At 35.7% G+C, this 19,509-nt stretch overlaps 1 protein-coding gene across 1 annotated transcript in view; it reads left to right on the plus strand.

Annotated features, from left to right (window-relative positions):
- LOC134541725 (collagen, type I, alpha 1b-like) overlaps window positions 1-19,509 on the plus strand; it is an 80,565-nt gene that overhangs the window by 35,814 nt on the left and 25,242 nt on the right. The window contains exon 4 of the mRNA XM_063385372.1: window positions 5,852-5,973. Coding sequence (XP_063241442.1) covers window positions 5,852-5,973 — 122 coding nt within the window. The remainder of the gene's footprint in view (window positions 1-5,851; window positions 5,974-19,509) is intronic.

Here is a 19,509-nt window from a genome sequence, read left to right on the forward strand (position 1 = left end):
TGCAATACCTCGACGTGGTGCAAATTATGTGGTGTTCTCAAAAGCAATATATTCGTATGAATCACGAGAGTCCTTCATCTTTTCGAGATTTCTGTGTCATCCGCCACAGAAGATGGCCATAACGTGGTTACACATTTCCATTCATTCGACTTCCATTCCATTCACGAAATTACTCCTGACAAATGCCGTATACCGAGAGCTAAAATGCCTTTGGTTACATTCCTCTACAAAGAGAACTCGACTCTCTGAAAAAACGAGCGGAATTCAGATAGCCATGCGTACCACTTTTGAGTGCACTGTTATTACAGGAAATTATTTACTTGTGAGGAAATCTTTGATGTAATTCGGGCGTTAAATTTTGTTTGAGTACTCTCTTCAGGCTTGTACAAGGAAAAATATTTTAAGCATGCATGCATGCATTCATGTGGGTTTGCATGGATGAATGTGTTAATGCATGCATGTTAAAATGAATAAAAATAAAATTATTGATTGTCTTTTTTTCTCATGTAAATTTAAGTTTATGTGAAGAAAATGAAATACCTTATATGGTACCATAACTATAAAATGTATTATGCTCATTTGAATTAATATTCCAATTAATGCTAAGTAGCAAAATGTAATAAAATATTAATTTTAAAATTTATAAAAAACACAAAATATTTACACAAAGCTCATTTAAAGTTAAGTTTTTTTTATGTTTATAGTAATATAAAATAGATTGTTTTTCAAAACAAGAAAATATTTTCAGTCATTTAAATAAACTTAAGCAACTTTAATGTCGTTAATATTTTTACTAAGGAGAAAATTAAAATTAACAATCAATAAATAATTAATCAATTTCCAAAATATTTCTAAAACACGAGTTCAAATTAAACTTTATAAATGTCGAAAAATTAATTGGTTGGTGAAACAGGCATATTTTTATAATAAGTAAAAAGCATATACCCTCGAGGAATGTTTTACAAATGAAAGATAAAGACAGTAAATCAACTCGTGGTAAGAGAGAGATAGACAGTTTAAATTGTGGATGGTGGGAAAATAGCCAAGCTAATATGAGAAAAATCTTGCCGGAGAGCTGAAAACTGTGACGGATATTTACGGAAGCGTATAAGTTAGAAATTTAATTTTTCAAACACTTCATGCACGGTCGAATATCAAAACTTTAAAATTTAAACCTTTAACATTTTATCTCATTGTTATCTTAAATCATCTGTGATTTGGTATAACAATTTTTTAGAAAATTGATTACAGACATAAAGGTGCAAGTTGACAGTACGGCCCTTAAATAGTTTAATTGTTACTTGCTTTATTTTCCATACAACTCTCTACCTTTCATTAATCAAATAAAGTATTAAGAACAATTTTAAAATTTAAAATTCCTACTTTTAATAGGCTCATAAATTGTTTTCATTGCTGTTTTATTTCAAAAATATATATTAAACACCGAATATTAGTAAATCCTTCTGATTTTTTTTAGTTACCAACTTAATCGTGTGCGTTTGAAGAAAGCACTTTATTGTTATACATATGTATATATGGACGCTTTTCCTTAAGGCCCTTAAAAACTATAAAATATTGTTTGAATTTCAAACAATAAATTACATCTATTTATACATTTGTAATGTTATTTTAAGATTATAAATAAAGAATACAAAATTTATAATTAATATTGGTTTCTACTTTTCTGTGCTAGAAATTGTTTTAACAATGTAGTTTCATTAAATTTATTTTATTTTCCTTACAGAAGTTTCTTCCTTTAGGGTTTACTATTTTTTCAATGAGTAGCTATTCAGGTCATTATACACATAAATATATAAAACTAATTTTTTTATTTATTTTTTAAATTTATTAAAATAAGTTTAGAAATATTGATTAGGATTATTGAAGTTGTTTTTGGTACTAATATAATAGCGCAAAAGTACAAAAGCCTTTTTAATCGAAAATTTAAAAACCAAATTCAAATAATTTTAAACATGTCAAAAAAAAAGAATTATTCTTTTAACGGAATCATTCAATGTCTGAGATGAAAAGTTAGCCACGCTTTCGACGAATTTTCAAAGTTATATGCAATTAATTAAAAGGATTGAATAATCTTGTACTCAATGAATAATTTTAAGCAAAATTCAGCACTGTATAATCGCCATATATCCGGAATACTTTAAATTTACCGATATTAATTTGTAAGGAGTTCAATTTCTTAGCAAAAGTAAAATTTTAACTGTCATTTTAACATTAAAAATGTGTCTTACCAGCAAAAATTGTACAGACTTAATTTGATTTTTCCTGCAACAAAAAGTGATCAAAATAACAGTAATACATTAGTAACTGATTCCATAATTACAGGCATTGTTTTAAATGTATTAACATATTTAATTCTATATTTACTCGGTTCATTTAATATGTGCTTCTTTGAATCAAATGATCTTTATGAGTTTATAAACTTGCGTATCATCATTGGCATACACATTTTTTGGATTAGATGAGTATTTTCTTGTTTTATTATGTCTCACGTTATAATTTACTTTTAGAAATTTTTTTGTGAAAATGTGAAGGATTTAAGGATTTACAACCACCTAATTTTTTATTTTTTTGAATGAAAGTTTATTGCTGTATCATAAATTTATACCATAGAGATCAAACGTAAATTTTAAAAGTTGTTATTTTGGCAAATATAAATTGCAATCCAACTCTAAAATTGTTACGGTTTACAATTAACTCAGTAATCGCTTCATCAGATGTTTGTGTGTTTTCCTATGTTAAAGGCTTGCCAAACACTTTTTATTTTTTTTATAAAACTTTTTACTGCATGGTTGAAAACTATAGCGACAAAGCTTAGTATGTAGGACGAAACGAGAGACTGATCATTTTCAATACGGCACTCATTATTTAAAAATCATTGTTTAGACGTTGTGAGGTGTCGTAGGTTTTTAAGCGGTTTCTATATGATAACTGGTTTGTGTTACACATTTCGTCATAAATTCCAATATGAACAAAATAATAAGCAGTATATTTTTAAAAAGTTTTAATTGTTTACCTCGTAATTGATTACAGGGACTTTGTTGGCAGTGTAAATTTCAGACTCATACGATTGTTTGCCCAGGAATTCAGTCGCTGCGGTGATTCGTGCGATAATGTCCTCCTATGAAGGCAGAGTAGTCAAGTTATAACATATATAGTGGATAAAAGTGACATCTGGTAACCCTAGCTGCCATAATACGTGACACCCACCACCAATGCATCAACGTTGATATATAAGGCGTCCAGAGGAACATCAAAGAGCTCTGGAGCTCCATAGAGTTGTTTTAAAAAGTCCAGTCAGCTATTGATTTGGATTATGGGTTGGCCATAAATAAGTTATGATTTTTTTAAAATTATATTTCACGCTTTCTCTTCAAAGAAAATAAATTAAAAAACATATTTTTTATATTTATCTTTATTTTATTTATGAAATGCGCTAATTTTGTAACAGTCAACCAGGAGCAAACACAAAGATTAGTTCGTTCCAGCAAAGTCTATTACAGTCAATTTTCTTGCTGTTTCTTCAAAATTAATTTTTAATGGTATGAGTTCTTTCAGAAGCAAATGTAACTGGTTGTGTTTGTGGCGTGTGCTACACTAGCGCTATCCCTCCCCTTCCACTCCTTCCTCTAATATACTCCTCCCAACCGGGTTTCACATTTTCCGTATGGTGAGAATCTTTCAAAGTACAGCGACGTGTGTGCGGCAGTGAAGCCAATAAACACGAGGCAGATAAAAGAAACCATGAGAAAGATTTTCAGTACTCGTCAGAGATGTGTAAACATCTAACCTTGGTAACTAGCAAATTCATGTATTCTCATGTTGTTCACGTTATAAATAAACTTTCAATGTGAAACTCGGACACAAAATGGTAGCTCCTAAATCGCTAGAATAATGCAAAGCCTGATAAATATTTGTACGCAAATTATATTTTCAACTAAATATTTGGACGTGAATCAAACGTAGTTTCGCATCCACCGCTAGAATTTGCTGCTGTTGAAGCTACGTTGACTATCGCCAGCTGCACGCACGAAAAAGTGTCCCGTTACGCACATTGTCCCGTTACGCTCATTGTACGCTTGCGCCGCATCTATCTCTCTTCCACTCGATTGGAACAACCATCTATTTGACTTTTTCGAGGCACATTAAATTTGAAACACTCCCATTCATTTCCTACTTTTCCTATCATCGTCCTATCCTTAACAGAATAACACAGATTGGAAGAAGTTAAATAGAAAATATGTATAAAAGTAATAGTTAAAATAATCTCTTCGTTAAAATAATAAACATATTTCAATTAATGAGCGCAAATAAAAGTAAATTTATCAATTAAATTGTAGATTTCATTTCACTCCTTCTTTGTATCCATACAAAATAGTGATAATTCAATAAAAAGATTAAATTTTATTCATAAAAGTATGCAATCATTTCATCAATGTTTTTTTATGACGTTGTCACGTTAAACTATCGTCCGTAAACCGACTTTACAGACAAATATATTTTTTTTAATTTTGATCTATGTAAGTGTACTCAGTGTAAATAAATTTATGAAGCTAGCCGTAAATTTACGAAGATCCAGGTATTAGTTGTGACCAGCATTCTTCGTAAATTGAAAGTCAAAATTTTGAAGAGTGTACATTTCCAGTCTGGCCAGCTTGGATTTGGCGTTCCGTGGCTTAGCTAATTCACTCCAGCCGGATGCTGGGAAAGTTTCTTCGTATTGGCGATAGCCGGTGTTTTCACTGACAACCCTGAAATTTGTCGTTGAATGTTACCGTCTCTAATGACCTCATTGACAAGGCGTTAAGCCACATAAGGGTTTGTGATTTTTTTTGATTAATTAGCTCTAATGTTTCAGTAGACTTTGATGGTATTTCAATATGGTGGATGTAATGGCTGATTTTTTGAAGAGTTCCGCGACAGAAGGCATTGAAATCTGGTGAACTTTTATAATATATATTATATATATATATAATAAATATTATTTTCTCCTTATTTTATCACAGGAGATGAGATACAGTTTACGTAATGTTTTATCTGTAGAAATGTATTCAGGGCAATAAAATGTGCAACTCGGAATTACAGTATAAATAAAACATAAAAAAAATCTAAAAAAACAAAAGTAACATTCTCGTGTCCCGCCCAGGGTAGTGCACGCTGGTATCGTCGCGCTACCCGCGGCGACCCAGGCACAGCTGCGCCGTCTCTCGCGCTCCGACGAGCCCGGTCTCGAGGGGGTCAGAGGTCACGAGCGATGACGTGCATCGCGGCCGGGCGGCGGGGCGACCCAGTGTGGTGAGCTGATGTCACCAGCGGACTAAGAGGGTGGGGCCGTGGTGGTTTTCCCCCCCCCCCCCCCACAAGTGTATGCAATTAATATTTTTTAACTAAGTAAAATAATCGTATAAATGTTATAATAAAAATATATGTATAAATATTTATTATAATTAGTTTATTTTTAATATTTATTAAATTATAATGAAATTATTCGTACGGTAACATAAACTCACTTATATAAATACACTTAAAATTATTATAAACACGATTTATATAAGATATTTTCTTAACTCAAGGATTCGATGCCAAACTACTAAAGTATAAGATTTAAAGGCATATATATATATGTAGCCTTTTGTGTGCAGTCGTTTTTTTTTTTTTTTTTTTTCATTCCATGAAAATTTCGTTTGCATAGTGCACGCGGATTGTAAAATTCCACTTTTCAATTTTTTTTGTAACGTGCATAAACTTCAAGAAGGTGGGCTAAAGATGTCGGTATAGGCAATAGTGAATAGTTTTGAGGGATGTCAAACGCTAGGACCGTCGCGTGACGCAGACCACAGTCGGGCAGGAGACTGCGCGGACCGTCAAAGGAGTGTCCTGTCCCGCCGAGTGGTCCCCCGGGGCCCGTGGGACCACTCGGCAGGTCCCCGTCGCCCGCCCTCGGCGCCACTCAACGTGTGTCCGCCCGCCGGCCAGGCTTGTCCCGTCAGAACTAACAGACGTTCGGCGCCCCTTCGGCCTCTCGAGCGGCAACCCGCCAGACAGCTCTGCTCGGTGGGTGTTGTGCTGAGGGTAACTACCGGCACTAGGTTGGGATTTGGTCACCAACGAGGGAACATTGTGTTCCCATTTAAATTTGATTAATTCTATCCACACACCCCCCCCCCCTTCCCCGGGGGACCATTTAGGTGCTTCCGAAAAGTTAAAGTAAATAGTGAAGTTACTTGAATTTGTGCTAAAAAAAAATGGACTAACTTTTGAGCATCATTGAGCGAATCGTTTTCTTTGGATGCGCACAGAACACGATAAAATACAGTGAAAAAAAACATACAACCACTTGAGTTGAGGTCGCGAAGTCAGAAAAGTGTTTACCTGTTAAGTCTTAGTTGTCTTACTCTTGAATTAGATTGAGTCTGCTAATTCAGAGGCACGCTGGTCTGTACATTGTTAAAGCTAAAGTTTTATGTTTTTAGCGGATTTTTTAAAACATTTTTGGAAACAATATGTCCTATTTTACCAAACACGCAAAATGATGAGACGTGGAGTTAAGCATAACTTTGTGCCTAGAAAACGTTTTGCAACACACTGCAGTTAGTTGATGCGAATACCAAGAGAGCATGAACCATATTTTGTATTTAAGAAATAAGGAAACTTACCTATAACATACTTTGGTTGCATCTTACTTGCTTGTGAAAGTAAAATAATTATTGCTGTGTCAAAAGAGAGATATAATGTAAATATGTTTTTGCAAGATTTCATTCTGAAGCTTTATATGTGCTACAAAATCAATGAATGAAATGTTGCAGTGGACACTTCAACAGCGATGTCATTGTGTTTTCAGGAACATTGAAGCTTTAAAAAATTCAGTCTATAAATGTTTTTAAATTTAAACGAAATTAATTTCTTGTTTTACAATTTAATTCTTCCTTGCCATGCCACCTATCCAAAAATTAATTATACCAAGTTAAGAAAGTCTCATAAAAGGAAATAACAAACATAACTTAAGCACATTTTACAGAATATTGTTAGTATTTGAATAAATTTTCGACTAATATTGGCCAGCAGTGATACTTGAGGTTGCCATTAAGCCGGCCTTAAATATGTTTATTTTCTGCCATATTTTCTGTTATCCCCGTAGGTATAAAAGTAGGCGTGCATGTTCCTATAGAAGTGTAGAAAAATTAATTTCTTTCTTCACGTAATGTGCCAACCAGAAAGGCCGATCAAGGTCGCTGCATGTGGGTGTAAATAAGCATAGGTATGTCTGTATTTTAACCAAATAATGATATGGCACTAAAAATTTTAGCATTCGAATCTAAAACTGTGTAAAAATGTATTTTTGTTATTATAATTTTCTATACTTAAATTCAGAAAGTTCAACAAAGGGATCTTACTATATATGAATAACATGTAAATTGTTGACTTAATTAAATTGAATTTTCGTATAAGGCTTTTTTCAAATCTAGTAATGCTTATTATAAAGGATATAATGAATATGGGGTCTGATTTAATGTAGATTTTTTATGATATCACCATAAAATTACATGCAATAAGTCACTTCATCCAGATAATTCACAGCATTAATTGTGATCCTTTAACTTTAAGAGTTTAAAATGCTACTGAATTCAATCTTTAAACTTGTTTTAAAAATTACATATTTTTTTTAACTAGAGAAAAAGAACCGCCTATCTTAACACTATAGTAATTCCCATCATTCATATATTCTTAGTGAAATAAAACCAGCTCGTTTTCCTATTTAACTGGGGTACCGTTCCTATGAGAAGTTAGTTCAGCCATGTAAAATATGTGGAAACTTATTTTCTAACAAACGACGGTGTTCAATTATAGAAATAATTATTCGGTTTAAGCTGTGCTCATAAGATTTATATTTCCTATAATATACAAAAAAAGGCTACGTAATATGAACAACAGGCAGAGCTATGTATTAAAAGTTTTTACAACAATTATATACACAAAAATAAATGAGGCATTTCTGTTTGAAGTAGAATTTATATACTGCTTTATTCTTTTGTATAAAGAAGTAATTAACTATTGTCATCAATAAGATTTCAACAAAATAAAAAAAAAATGCAATATTCCTGTGCAAGCACGCTTAATCACTGCGTTACACAAGCACAATCTAAATATAATTAAATTGTGTGAAATCAATAACAAAATACTAGACAACTAATTTTTTTTAAGTTGTGATTATTACTTGCAATGACTAATTAAGTTTACAATTTGAATTTGAGTATAGTTTTGCAACTATAAACTACTATTGGTGCGTCCCCCGGTGTTCACTAATTGAAGGTATATGGGTTTATGCTGCAACACGTGGGTCTACTATGTTGACGATTTCGGTTCGGTGGTAGCGATTACGGGTTCTCCCTCCTGTGGCCCTCATTGTGGTATTCTCAGATACTGACGACAAGCCACAGGCGTCTCTCGTCGCTCGTGACAACAGTTCGTCAGTTTCCAGGCTTCCAGGCTCCCGTGCACGAGGCTACAATCACTGGCCACTTGAATGAACTGGTCAAGCCGCAGGCACTGACATTAAAGGACATAGCCTCGCAACCGGGGAGCTTGTAAAATGCCGCTCTGGTTGTAGAGAGCGCCCGTGGTTTGTCGCTAGTGTCTGAGGATGTCACGACCCGCCCCGCAGGCGGGGGAAACCCGACAACACTCACGCCTACCGCCTACTCGTGGAGTGCATTTTAAAAGAGAAGCCTAAGATGTACATCAAGTTCTGTCCCTGCCCGAACACGCCCGAATATTAACCTTAGGCCAACCTCGGGATTTGTTTTATTTTTGCGCAGGAAAAATGAATTCAAGTATTAAAAGTGGTCGGTTAGGTTAGCTACATTAAAACACTTAAAAACACTATGGACGGTTAGTTAGGTTAGTATAGCTGCATTAAAATAAATAGAGAAATATAAATCTATATAAATAAACCCGAGGTTGGCCGAAGGTGAATATTCGGGCGTGTTCGGGCAGGGACAGAACTTGATGTACATCTTAGGCTTCCCATTTCAGAACCGAGCCCTGGGCGCATTAATAAGCCCTCGCGTCTCGGTCGTTCCTGGTGGAACCGGACGCGAAGGCCGCGAGATAATCGCCAGGCTACCGTGAAGAGAGGAAGGAGGGGACAGGGTGTCACAGTCGAAGCGATGCATCGATTGTTGGTCAGATATAATACCCCCCTCCACCCCTTCTTTCTCTCACTCCTTCGACCATCCACCCCTCGCTTGAGGTCAGCTTTCGCCCACTCCCCGCAACCAATAGACAAGTTGCAGTCGCGCGAATTAACGGGCTGCATACAAATGGCTCATGAAAGTACAATATTTCTGCATCGCAGGTGTGCGTCGGTGAGGGTTTTATTAAACATCTCTCTCTCTCTCTCTCTCTCTCTTCAGTTATTCCAACGACACGTTCTCGTGTGCCCTGTGGCGTAGAGACCTGCGCCGTTTTTATCTCTTTGTAAATGTAACATATGTATTCATGTTAAACTACAGATATTCGTAAATACTGTATATGAACATGTATATGGCTGTATCACTACAAAATAGTTTTTTTTTTTTTTTTAGCAACACTGGGATCGGATTCTTACCCCGGGCTTTCATGCTCTGTGTTGTCACAGTACCTCCAATAATTAAGTCATTCCGTAAACCGTTCCCTGCATATATTTCAAGAATTAACACATAAATAAGCATAGTTAATTCAAATTATTGAACTTTAATTTATCTTTTCCATGATTTAGATAAATTTTTGCTTGTATGAAACATTGCTAAGAATATAAAATTATCCGCCAATTTTAGCAGCAAATTCTTAGTATTATCTTGAAAAACGTATTTCATACATGCGAAAATAACCATAGCCATGTGTTGTACAAAGTCGCAATATCTGTATTGTAGTATTACCAACTATTTCATGGTAACTTTTTTTCTAATGGAATCTTTTGTATTTGGTTAAGAAATTTTTTTTCTGAGTGTAAAATTCCCGTTATTTTTTTGGAGAGAGGCTTGCTAGACTGCATAAGCCAATATCAAGGTAGAATGAGAAAATGTCACTGACTTAAATACATAATAGTGTGTGAAGCTCACACTGGTACGAGACAACAACGCGAATTTTCCTTGTGTCTAGTGGGCACAGGTTTCCACGTAAGGAGTTCTGTTTGGCGACGTATACCGCATTTCGCAAAAAAAAAAAAAAAAAAAAAACCGCAATAACGCTGTGTTGCCTGCCTTGCGCAGAATGTCAATTTTTTTTTGTTCCCCAGTCTTCTCTCGGGTCAGGCGACAGCTTGACTCTCGGAAACAACACAAGGGAGTTATTTGCAGCAGAGGAACGGAAAATCCCGTTTAGAACGGGATTCTCCAGCAAACGAAGTTTGATGTAAAGCACTGTCCTCTTTAAAGAGGAGGAACTGGTTTCCCTTCAGAGAGCGGGGTCAAATATTATATGTTCACTCCACGTGTTGTCACTTGCGTACCACTGCAGCATAGAAATCAGGCCACGCGCAAAATATTGTACACAAAAGCTCCCTGCTTGAAGCTCAATATGACGTTCTAGAGGACGGATTTTCACCTAGATGCAAACAACCCACACTCTTTCGCGAAAAAATTTGCCAGGAAAACAAAAACTGTTTATGCTAAACGATTTTTAAATATATATTACTTTTTTATATATAATGATATTTATTTATTCTTATATGTTCTAGGCTCATAAATCTTTGATAATGTTTTCTTGCAAACATCGTGGCTGGAGGTGTCAAAACACTCACTTATTTTTATTACATATAATAAGCATGTTATTTGATTATATGCTACAATAACACTTAATCTGTTAACGAAATAACTAATGCCGAAATTAAAATGAGATAAATATCAGTGGATTACTTTTTCTTCGTAATTTTTTAAAATGATGTCATAAAACAGGCTTACCCTCTGCAGATTTAGTATAATTAAATAAAAAACCCAATTCACGAACAACTCTGTTATTTTCAAAAATATTTCTAGATATTAAACTATTGTCTAAGCTTTATCATTACCGAAGCAATCTTATTTTAAAAGATTTTAAATGAACAATATACTCTTACTATAGTGAATAATATTTCTTAAGTTACTCAAAACCCACCTAGTTCGCTTTTGAGATATGTTTTTTTTTTAAATATCTAACTTAATCCATTGACAGGCAATAAATTATTTCACCAAAAATAAATCTCTATAGGTAGGGTGGGGCTATTTGAGTACCCTAACATTACAATCAAAAATTTTACATCTTAAATCGATTAAAAAAAAAAAATTTTGTTAAACATTGTAATTTCACTTATTGAATTACACGTATCTCAGTTATAGAAGTCGTATGTATCAAAATGCATACTACAGAAATAAAAGTCAATCCCATTGTAAAATATGTCAATAATAGAATATGAGGGGCTATTTGGGTTTCGCAAGGGGCTATTTGAGTCGTTAAAATTATATTTAATTCTGGAGTAAATGAGCTGTTAAATAACATAAATTGTGCTCGAAGTTATTTGCAAGTCCTTTTAGGCAATCTTTCACGTACAAATGTTTCCTACTAAATAAAATGTCCACTAAGACAATGTTTAAAAATTAAACAGAAACACGAGTTTCCATAGGCATTAAATGCATTTCCCACAAACAAACATTTTCTGACCAACAGCTCCAACACAAACTTCATGATACCAGCGAGCACATTGCTGACAAGCTATCCAGTCACCTTTCTTCAGCGATTCCAAGGAGTTATAACGTAGGCTACAAAAACTACATGGTGTGTTATCAGTTTCTTCGCAGTGCATTGATACTTTGTTTGGATCACCCTCAAAAGATGAATTTGTAGATATTTCACGTATATCTTCAGCTGTACAGTGAACACTTCTTGCAATGGAATTTTTCTTTAGTTTCTTGCCTGGTTGTCCTTTCAATAGTTTTATTTGCCTCTTTGCTCTACAGTCAGAAATATTATCTTTTGGTGTCAAAAGTCGAGATTTTTGTTTTCTGCTTCCTTGTTTTTTGTTACTATTTGTTTTAATTGGCGTTGAGAGAATCTGTGAAAAATCTGGAGACTTTGAAGTCAACTGCTTCGTGGTTAAAGTTACAGTAGATATCTCGGAGGAATCACGATCTTTTTGTGTAGAAGCAGATTCTCCAGAAAGTGGAGTCGATGAAATAGAGCTCTCTAGCCCAGGTGGTTATTGCTGTGTGCAGAATAGTGTCGATGGTAAAAATTTCTCTTCAGGGACTATTTCAGGATTGTATGGATATATTCCTGTACATTGAAAACCTTTTTCTGCAAGAGCTGGCGTTGCAGTTTTGAGCCAGGCCTTTTTGAACAGTTCCCCCAAATTGAACTTGCTGATTTTTCCAACTGGTTGGCTATGGATATACTGCGTGGCTTCAGCATGATAGTGTGTTTTGAGAGTCTTAAACACAGTTCTGTCCATGGGTTGAAGCACATGAGTTGTGTGTGGGGGCAGACAAAGAAGTTCAATTTCATTTTGTTCACAAAACTCCAAGCATTCGAGGGAGCAGTGAAAAGAATGTCCATCCAGCACGAGAAGACATTTTCCGGGAACCCTAAAAACATTCAAATGTTTTAACCAAAAGAGAAATATTTCCTCGTTTATGTACCCAGACTCCGACATTTTAACTACCGTTCCTGATGGCATGTGCTCGTTATACTCTTGTCGGAAACGAACACCCTTAAATATCACCATTGGTGGAATATACTGACTACTTGCACTGCATGCTGCAACTATTTTAACATTTTCCCCACGTTCTAAACTGGTGATGGATGTTACTTCTCTTTTCCCTTTTGGAGCTACAACTTTCACTGCTCTATTGTTCATAGGTAGGCCACTTTCATTAACATTATAAATGTTCTGAGGTTTACAGTTGACTCCAATTTTAAGAGTTGTAGTTTGAAGCAAAAAATAAAAGTCATTAACCGCATCTTTATTCACCCCTGCAGCACGAGCCTTTGAAAGTCCTTCGGGTTTTCTCAACGATAATTCAGGATGTGTTTTCATAAATGAAAGGAACCAATCTTTCCCTGCGATTCCAGATTCTCCCCATGGATGTTTTATACTATTTGACACAACTTACTTGTAAACAGCACGACGCACTCCTTTAGAATCACATCCTAATCCTCAGTTGGATAAGTTTATCAGTCTCAAAACAAGTTCCTTCTCTTGTTCTGTTGGGTGGCTAATTTTTTTTCTTTCTTTAAAGATATTCATGGAGGTGATGCTCATTGTACGATTGTCGAAGTCTTTCTGTATACACACTTCTCAAAGATTCATATGGTATGCTGAAATGAACTGTTGCCGCTCTCACACTTAAACGGCACTCCAACCCAGCTTTGGATGCTAAATTAAACTGCTTACTTGTCCACTTTAAATATGCACCAGTCCTTTTGTAAGTGCGAACCATCTGAAAAAAAGTGCGATAAAATTACATAATATGGTGTGCAACAAAACTTTTTCATATAAATGTAATGTAATATAATAAATATTAGCAAAAACCATCTTTACATTTAATAAATATATCTCTGGTATCACAACAATCACTTTTGTGTTGACCCAAATATCCCCAATGTTGACCCAAATAGCCCCATTGTTGACCCAAATAGCCCCAGAAAAACTACTCAAATAGCCCCAATTACTTTAAATCACAAAATTAGCAAACTATTCAATTCATTAAAAATAATTCTTGCTGTGAATATACTAAGAGACTCACAAATGCTTCCTCTATCGTTTTACACATAACACTTACGATAAAGTTTAATGTTACACTTGGATATCACTATTTCCCCGGGTATTAAAGTTAGAGTTTAATATTTCAAGACAGTGAGATGATTACCTTGCGCCGTTCGCCGCCCGTCCGTACACAAAATATCACATAACATCCGCACACAACATGTCCGTCTGCTCAGCACAACCTTCTTCTCGCTTCTAAAGTCCAGTCCGTGCCGATGATGCGCGGAGTTATTGCGCAGTAGCCGAAAATCTTATTTCGACTCAAATAGCCCCACGACCCAAATAGCCCCACCCTACCTATGCGTTTACTATGTTCGAGTATTATTTATTCTGAGGTTATTACCTTCTTCTATGTTTACTTCCAAACATTTATCTACATTTAAAAAAAACACAATTTAGCTCTATTTACCCACATAGCTATCTAAAAGAGAAATTTACACTAAGTTACATATTATGTAATTATTTCTTTGAAGCTCATTTTCGTGTCTCGTAATCTAAGAGGTATAAAATTTGTAATGTTTTTAAAAAAACAATATTATTAAACTTTTCACCCTCCTTAGGAGAATAATTTCGGAAAACAATACAAAGTTGTTAGAGGTTTGAATCCACAATATTATTATTCTATAGCTTATTTTCTGCTCAGTTAACTTAAGAGATTTTTAAAATTATTATTGAAAGATATTTACTCCCATTTTTAATTGGGAGTAGATTTTTTTGTTATGTACACAGCATAGAAATTAAATTTAAATAAAATTGTTACCGATATAGAGTTTGATTTAAATACAATCAGTTGTCTTGCCTAATTTAAAATAGACAGACAAATATAATAATGAGTGATGGCATTTTTATGTAAAGTTGTAGTGGCATGGGAATGACAATATTAGCCTACTCATTTAAAAAGTAACCTTTATAATTTCAGTTTTATTTTAGTTTAATATTAGGAGATTATAAGATTCAGTTTAGTGGTATAGTGTTGCATAAAATAATTAAAACTGAACACCTCCTTTCTGATTCAAAAAACCTAATGCAATCATAACATACGGCTCACTCAAAAAAACGTGTAGAACTTTGTGTGTTCTGGTTGTGTTGATGAGCACTGATATAATTTATGAATAAATATATCAAATATAAATGATTTTTTGTGAGGAACATCGCCCACGTAGCAAATTAAAAAAAAAACATTAAAGAAGTAAAAAAATTAATCAATTTGAACAATTTAATTTTTCTCACTAGTTTTACAAAAACGTTAACTTAAATGAATTGACACGAACATTTACTTACATATTATTATTACTTATTGTACTTATTACTTTGTTGATTACTTGTTAAATATTCTCCACTGGAATATGTTAAAACCTTCTAAACATTTTGGTGACTATTTGTAAGTTCACAAATTTATCCGTAATTTACAGAGATATTAGTGAAGAGTCACAGATTTAGAACTTGGAACGAGATTTAAGGAAGAATACAATTTTATTCACATAAATGTCAAACTTAAATGGTAAACTAAAAAAATCTATCTAACAATATTGTTATTTTGTCCTTATGAATAACTTGAACAATTATTTACGTAACAGAGCTGCACTCACAGTAAGCGTATTACTGCTAACAGAAACCAGAAGAAACCAAAAATTTGATTAATAAAAATTATTTGCATTTATATTTACGTGGTCGGCAGTAATTACTTCAAAATAACAATTACATTTTTCCTTAGAATTTGACTACTCCTATACATTAATGCTCAAAATGGATTGTACAAACATATTTACAAAAAAACAGTAAATTTTGAATCTTCACAAGAGCTTCTCACTATACACTAAATTTAAAAGTCTGCAATACTAAGACCTAAATTTAAAAAAAATCAATTACAAAATTAAGATTCTAAATAAAGGGATGACCAGAAAAAGTTTTGTCTAGTATATAAAAAAAATTTAAGTTCAGAATAAAATGACACTGTGTTGTTGATATTCAGGTGTAAGGACCGTTTGTCCCAAACCACGACCCCTCGACCACTAGGGCCTATACTGTTACATCACTCGCCGTGAGGTACACGCAGTTCCCGATGTGGAGATGCAGCAAGTGGCCTGCTAGTGAGACCCTCTTTCCCCGCGGTGCTCCACGCCACTTCACTAACACTCGTGACTGTCTTAGACACACTCGTTATGTCTCTAACCACTTCTATATTGCACCGTGAGGACAGTTTGTTACTATCATTGCCTCGATGATTCCCCTCGAGAAGACCCAACAATGTGTTCACTCGTTTATAAATGATTTCGGTGTCGGGTCTGTGCACACACGCTGCGCGACCCACGTTCCTGTCTTTGACCAACCAGCCCTTCCTCCAAGCTTCCAGATGTGTTTCTTGTACCTGTTTTGCGCTCACTTAGTCCTCCGTCTAGCTCCCCCCCCCCCCCCCTTCCCGACCGTCACTCGCACGACGAGTTACCACTTACAGTCGTCGGCGGGTTTGCTAAAGACACATCCGGGTACTCTCCTCACCAATTACTCTCGAATACCGAGGAGCGAGTTTTCGGTAATTTACTCGCCGAGCGAGTTCACTACTCGTGGAGCGAGTTACCTTCTTTGCTGGTCTTTAAATGTTCGACCTTGGCTGCTTCCTCTGGTCATGGGCCAAGTTCGCGCTCAAGAAATGCAGAAATGTCTCTTACCCTCGTTGAGGCTATCTCCGCACTTGAAGACTTCGTAGGTCTCGGGCAGCGTGGCGTCTTCTTCCCGGGCGATGCTCAAGGCAGCGGCGGCGCAGTGGTCTTCCGGTAGCGAGAGTGGAGTGCTCTACCTTGGAGGAGTCGCCAGCGAGTATGCATGGTCGCTCGGCTCCAACGAGCTTCGCCGTCCAGAACCACCCAGAACATTCTTTTTTAGTCTGGCAAGCCTGCTCCGTCCCGGCCACGTTTGACGACGCGACGTGGAAAAAGTCGGCTTGAATTAAGGTGGGTTTACGATTGAAAATTAAGAATTAAGAATTAAGACTTAGTCGTGTACTTACCATATGACTCTATGTAAACTAGTGGAATGGTTTATGATTGTCGTGTGTGAATTTTGACGGGTCGTGTGCGAACCATATGATGACTTAAGACTTAACAGAAATGGTTATATTTTATATTTTTCGTTAAGACTTAAGGGAAGCGACCAATCACAACAAACCGGAACCTTTCAGCCGGAAGTTTATGTCTTGGTATTGCACCGAGCGAGGCAGTATTTTTGGTTAGAATTCGTATATTTGTAATTTGTAATCATCATCCATTTCGAAAAATAGATATCCCATTTGTCAATAACCTATTTCAAACCTGCTTCTCCATTTCGAATAATGGCTGACCATGTGTTTTGTGCTGTGATTGGTTGGAATTAACGACTTTTATGTCAATCATAAACTGGAAAATGTAGTTTTGACTTAATCGTGTGCTCGATGTTAAGTTATAATCCTTAAGGAAATCAATCGTAAACCCAGCTTTACTCCTTGCAAAACACTCTGCAGACAACGTTACAAACACGGATGTATGGCGGTTGGTTTATCACCAGGCGTAAACTACTCATTAAACAGATGGGTTAGGAAGAAAGTAACGGGTGTCTGTTTACACCTGTAGCACATATTTAAGACTCTTTAAATTGCCACAAATTTGTTGTTTAAATTTTAAGAAAACGTTTAGGGATTTAAAAACGGTTTAGTATACCTAAGTTGTGACTGTTCACACAAATAATTTAAAATGCAGTGACAAAAAATTAGTTAGATCAAATTAAAGTTTTATAAATATTTTGAAATCACACAAGCAAATTTTTTAAACTTAATTTAATAATTCTAATTATAATATTTATAACTGTTTATTGTTAGGATAATTCTTTAGCACGACAAACACGGACAAAGTTTAGAAGAGTCTATTACACATTTATATTCGTTCCTACGCCATAAAATTGTTAAATCACCACTGGAAACTAAAATTTTGCCTTGGCACAAGTAAATCTTTACGATTGTGCAAGAAAAAAAAAATTAATATATTTGACCAACGACGTTGTGCTGACGACTGCAGGCGGACCCAAAGTCAGGCAAACGCCTTTCAACTATGTTTATTTGTAGAAGATTTATTTTGAAGGAAAAAAACTTTAAGATAATACGCCAGCTACGTTCAGGAGCAGTGAATGATCTAGGATTTTGGTTTGGGAGGGGTTTGACCCAGCTAAGGCTAGGCTTTATCAAGGCAAACACTAAAACAATAGTGGACCCAGATGCTTTTGGAGGGGGCTTGAGCCCCTTAGCCCCCCTCTGGATCCGCTACTGTTCAGGTGTTTTAACTATTTGCATTCACGGAGCAAGATGTTTTATTGTTACACTTCATGTTATCCTGATTTTTATCTCGACTATACTGAAACATTTCCTCAATAAATGAACTAAGAATGTAAAGTGTGTAAAACCTTAGCTCTTGGTGTATGGCGTTTGGTGTTAGTAATTGCGTGAATATGATGGAAATGTACAACAGACCGTTGCTGACGAGTCCTGCTATCTATGGCGTAAGGCCTGAACCAAAGATATCAATGAAAAAAGAAAAACGTTATCGTATTAACTGTTTAATGTGTTTCACAATAAGAGCAGTATTTTAATAAAATTTATTTTCGGAAATTGGGTCCAAAGCCGGGGTTAAGTAATTTGTCAAACCTTTTTCGCTTTTACTGGAGCCGTTTAATAATGGTCTATAATTTCGGTGTGCTAATCGAAAGTTTCAAAATTCAACGTAGCGACTGTGCTTCTTTCTGCGCATTGTGATGCAAACGATTCTGTACGATTACAACAACGAATCCTAGCGACAAGTGCGGAAAGTACGCGTGATTCGCGTCGAGAAATGTACTTGAAAATAATTTTTACTCATATTTATTACACTTGTGATAAATTATAAAGAACCATACGTTAAATTTTGTGTTCGGGGCCCGAGTTCCGTACTTTAGGTTCATTAGCAACATTATAAAAACTAAATTTGCTCTTTAACGAGGTTGGTCGTCACACATCATTTGCGAATATTGAAAGATTCGCCCACATTTTTTTTTACTGTACATTCCTGATTGGATTTAACGAATGATAAAGAAATTTCTTAAAAACCACGGTAGTTATATCATATTTGTTTTAAAAAAACGTTAAAATTGTTAAAGGTGTGTAATATTATATTGCTTTAAACCTATAATCAAAGTTCAAAAGTTTCGAAAAATTATCGCATATTTAACGTAACTAAATTAGGTTTTTATAGTGTAATTAGTTGCAATTTTCAAGGCTGTTAAAATAACAGCTATAATTATCTGGGATTGAATTGTGTTCAGAAATAAAATGCACGACGAGCCTTGCTCTGCCGAGGAGGCTGGGACGCGCCGGCACAACCCGACCTGAAAAGTGCCGGCAAGCCGAGAGCCCGCCCCGGCAACTGGAGACAGCGCCATTAGCCCCGCGCCAAAACCTTACGCCGATTTATGGCCCGCGCCGCAGCTCCGGAGAGCCGCCTATCTTTTAAATTAGGGCGCCTGGCGCGGGAGGGTGAGGAGGGGGTAGGGGGTAGGGATCAGATCCTCGGCGGTGAGGCCTCTGGTTGCCCCGCCCGGCTGACAGCCGGCGGGATGTATGCCAGTCCGCCTCGCTACACCCCCCTCCCCCCCCCCCGGGTCAAGGGCTCTCTGGCGGCGAGTGGCGGGAACCACCTCTCAGAGACATCGAGTCT

This window comes from Bacillus rossius (assembly GCF_032445375.1).
Source record: "Bacillus rossius redtenbacheri isolate Brsri chromosome 4 unlocalized genomic scaffold, Brsri_v3 Brsri_v3_scf4_1, whole genome shotgun sequence".
Lineage (NCBI taxonomy): Eukaryota > Metazoa > Arthropoda > Insecta > Phasmatodea > Bacillidae > Bacillus > Bacillus rossius.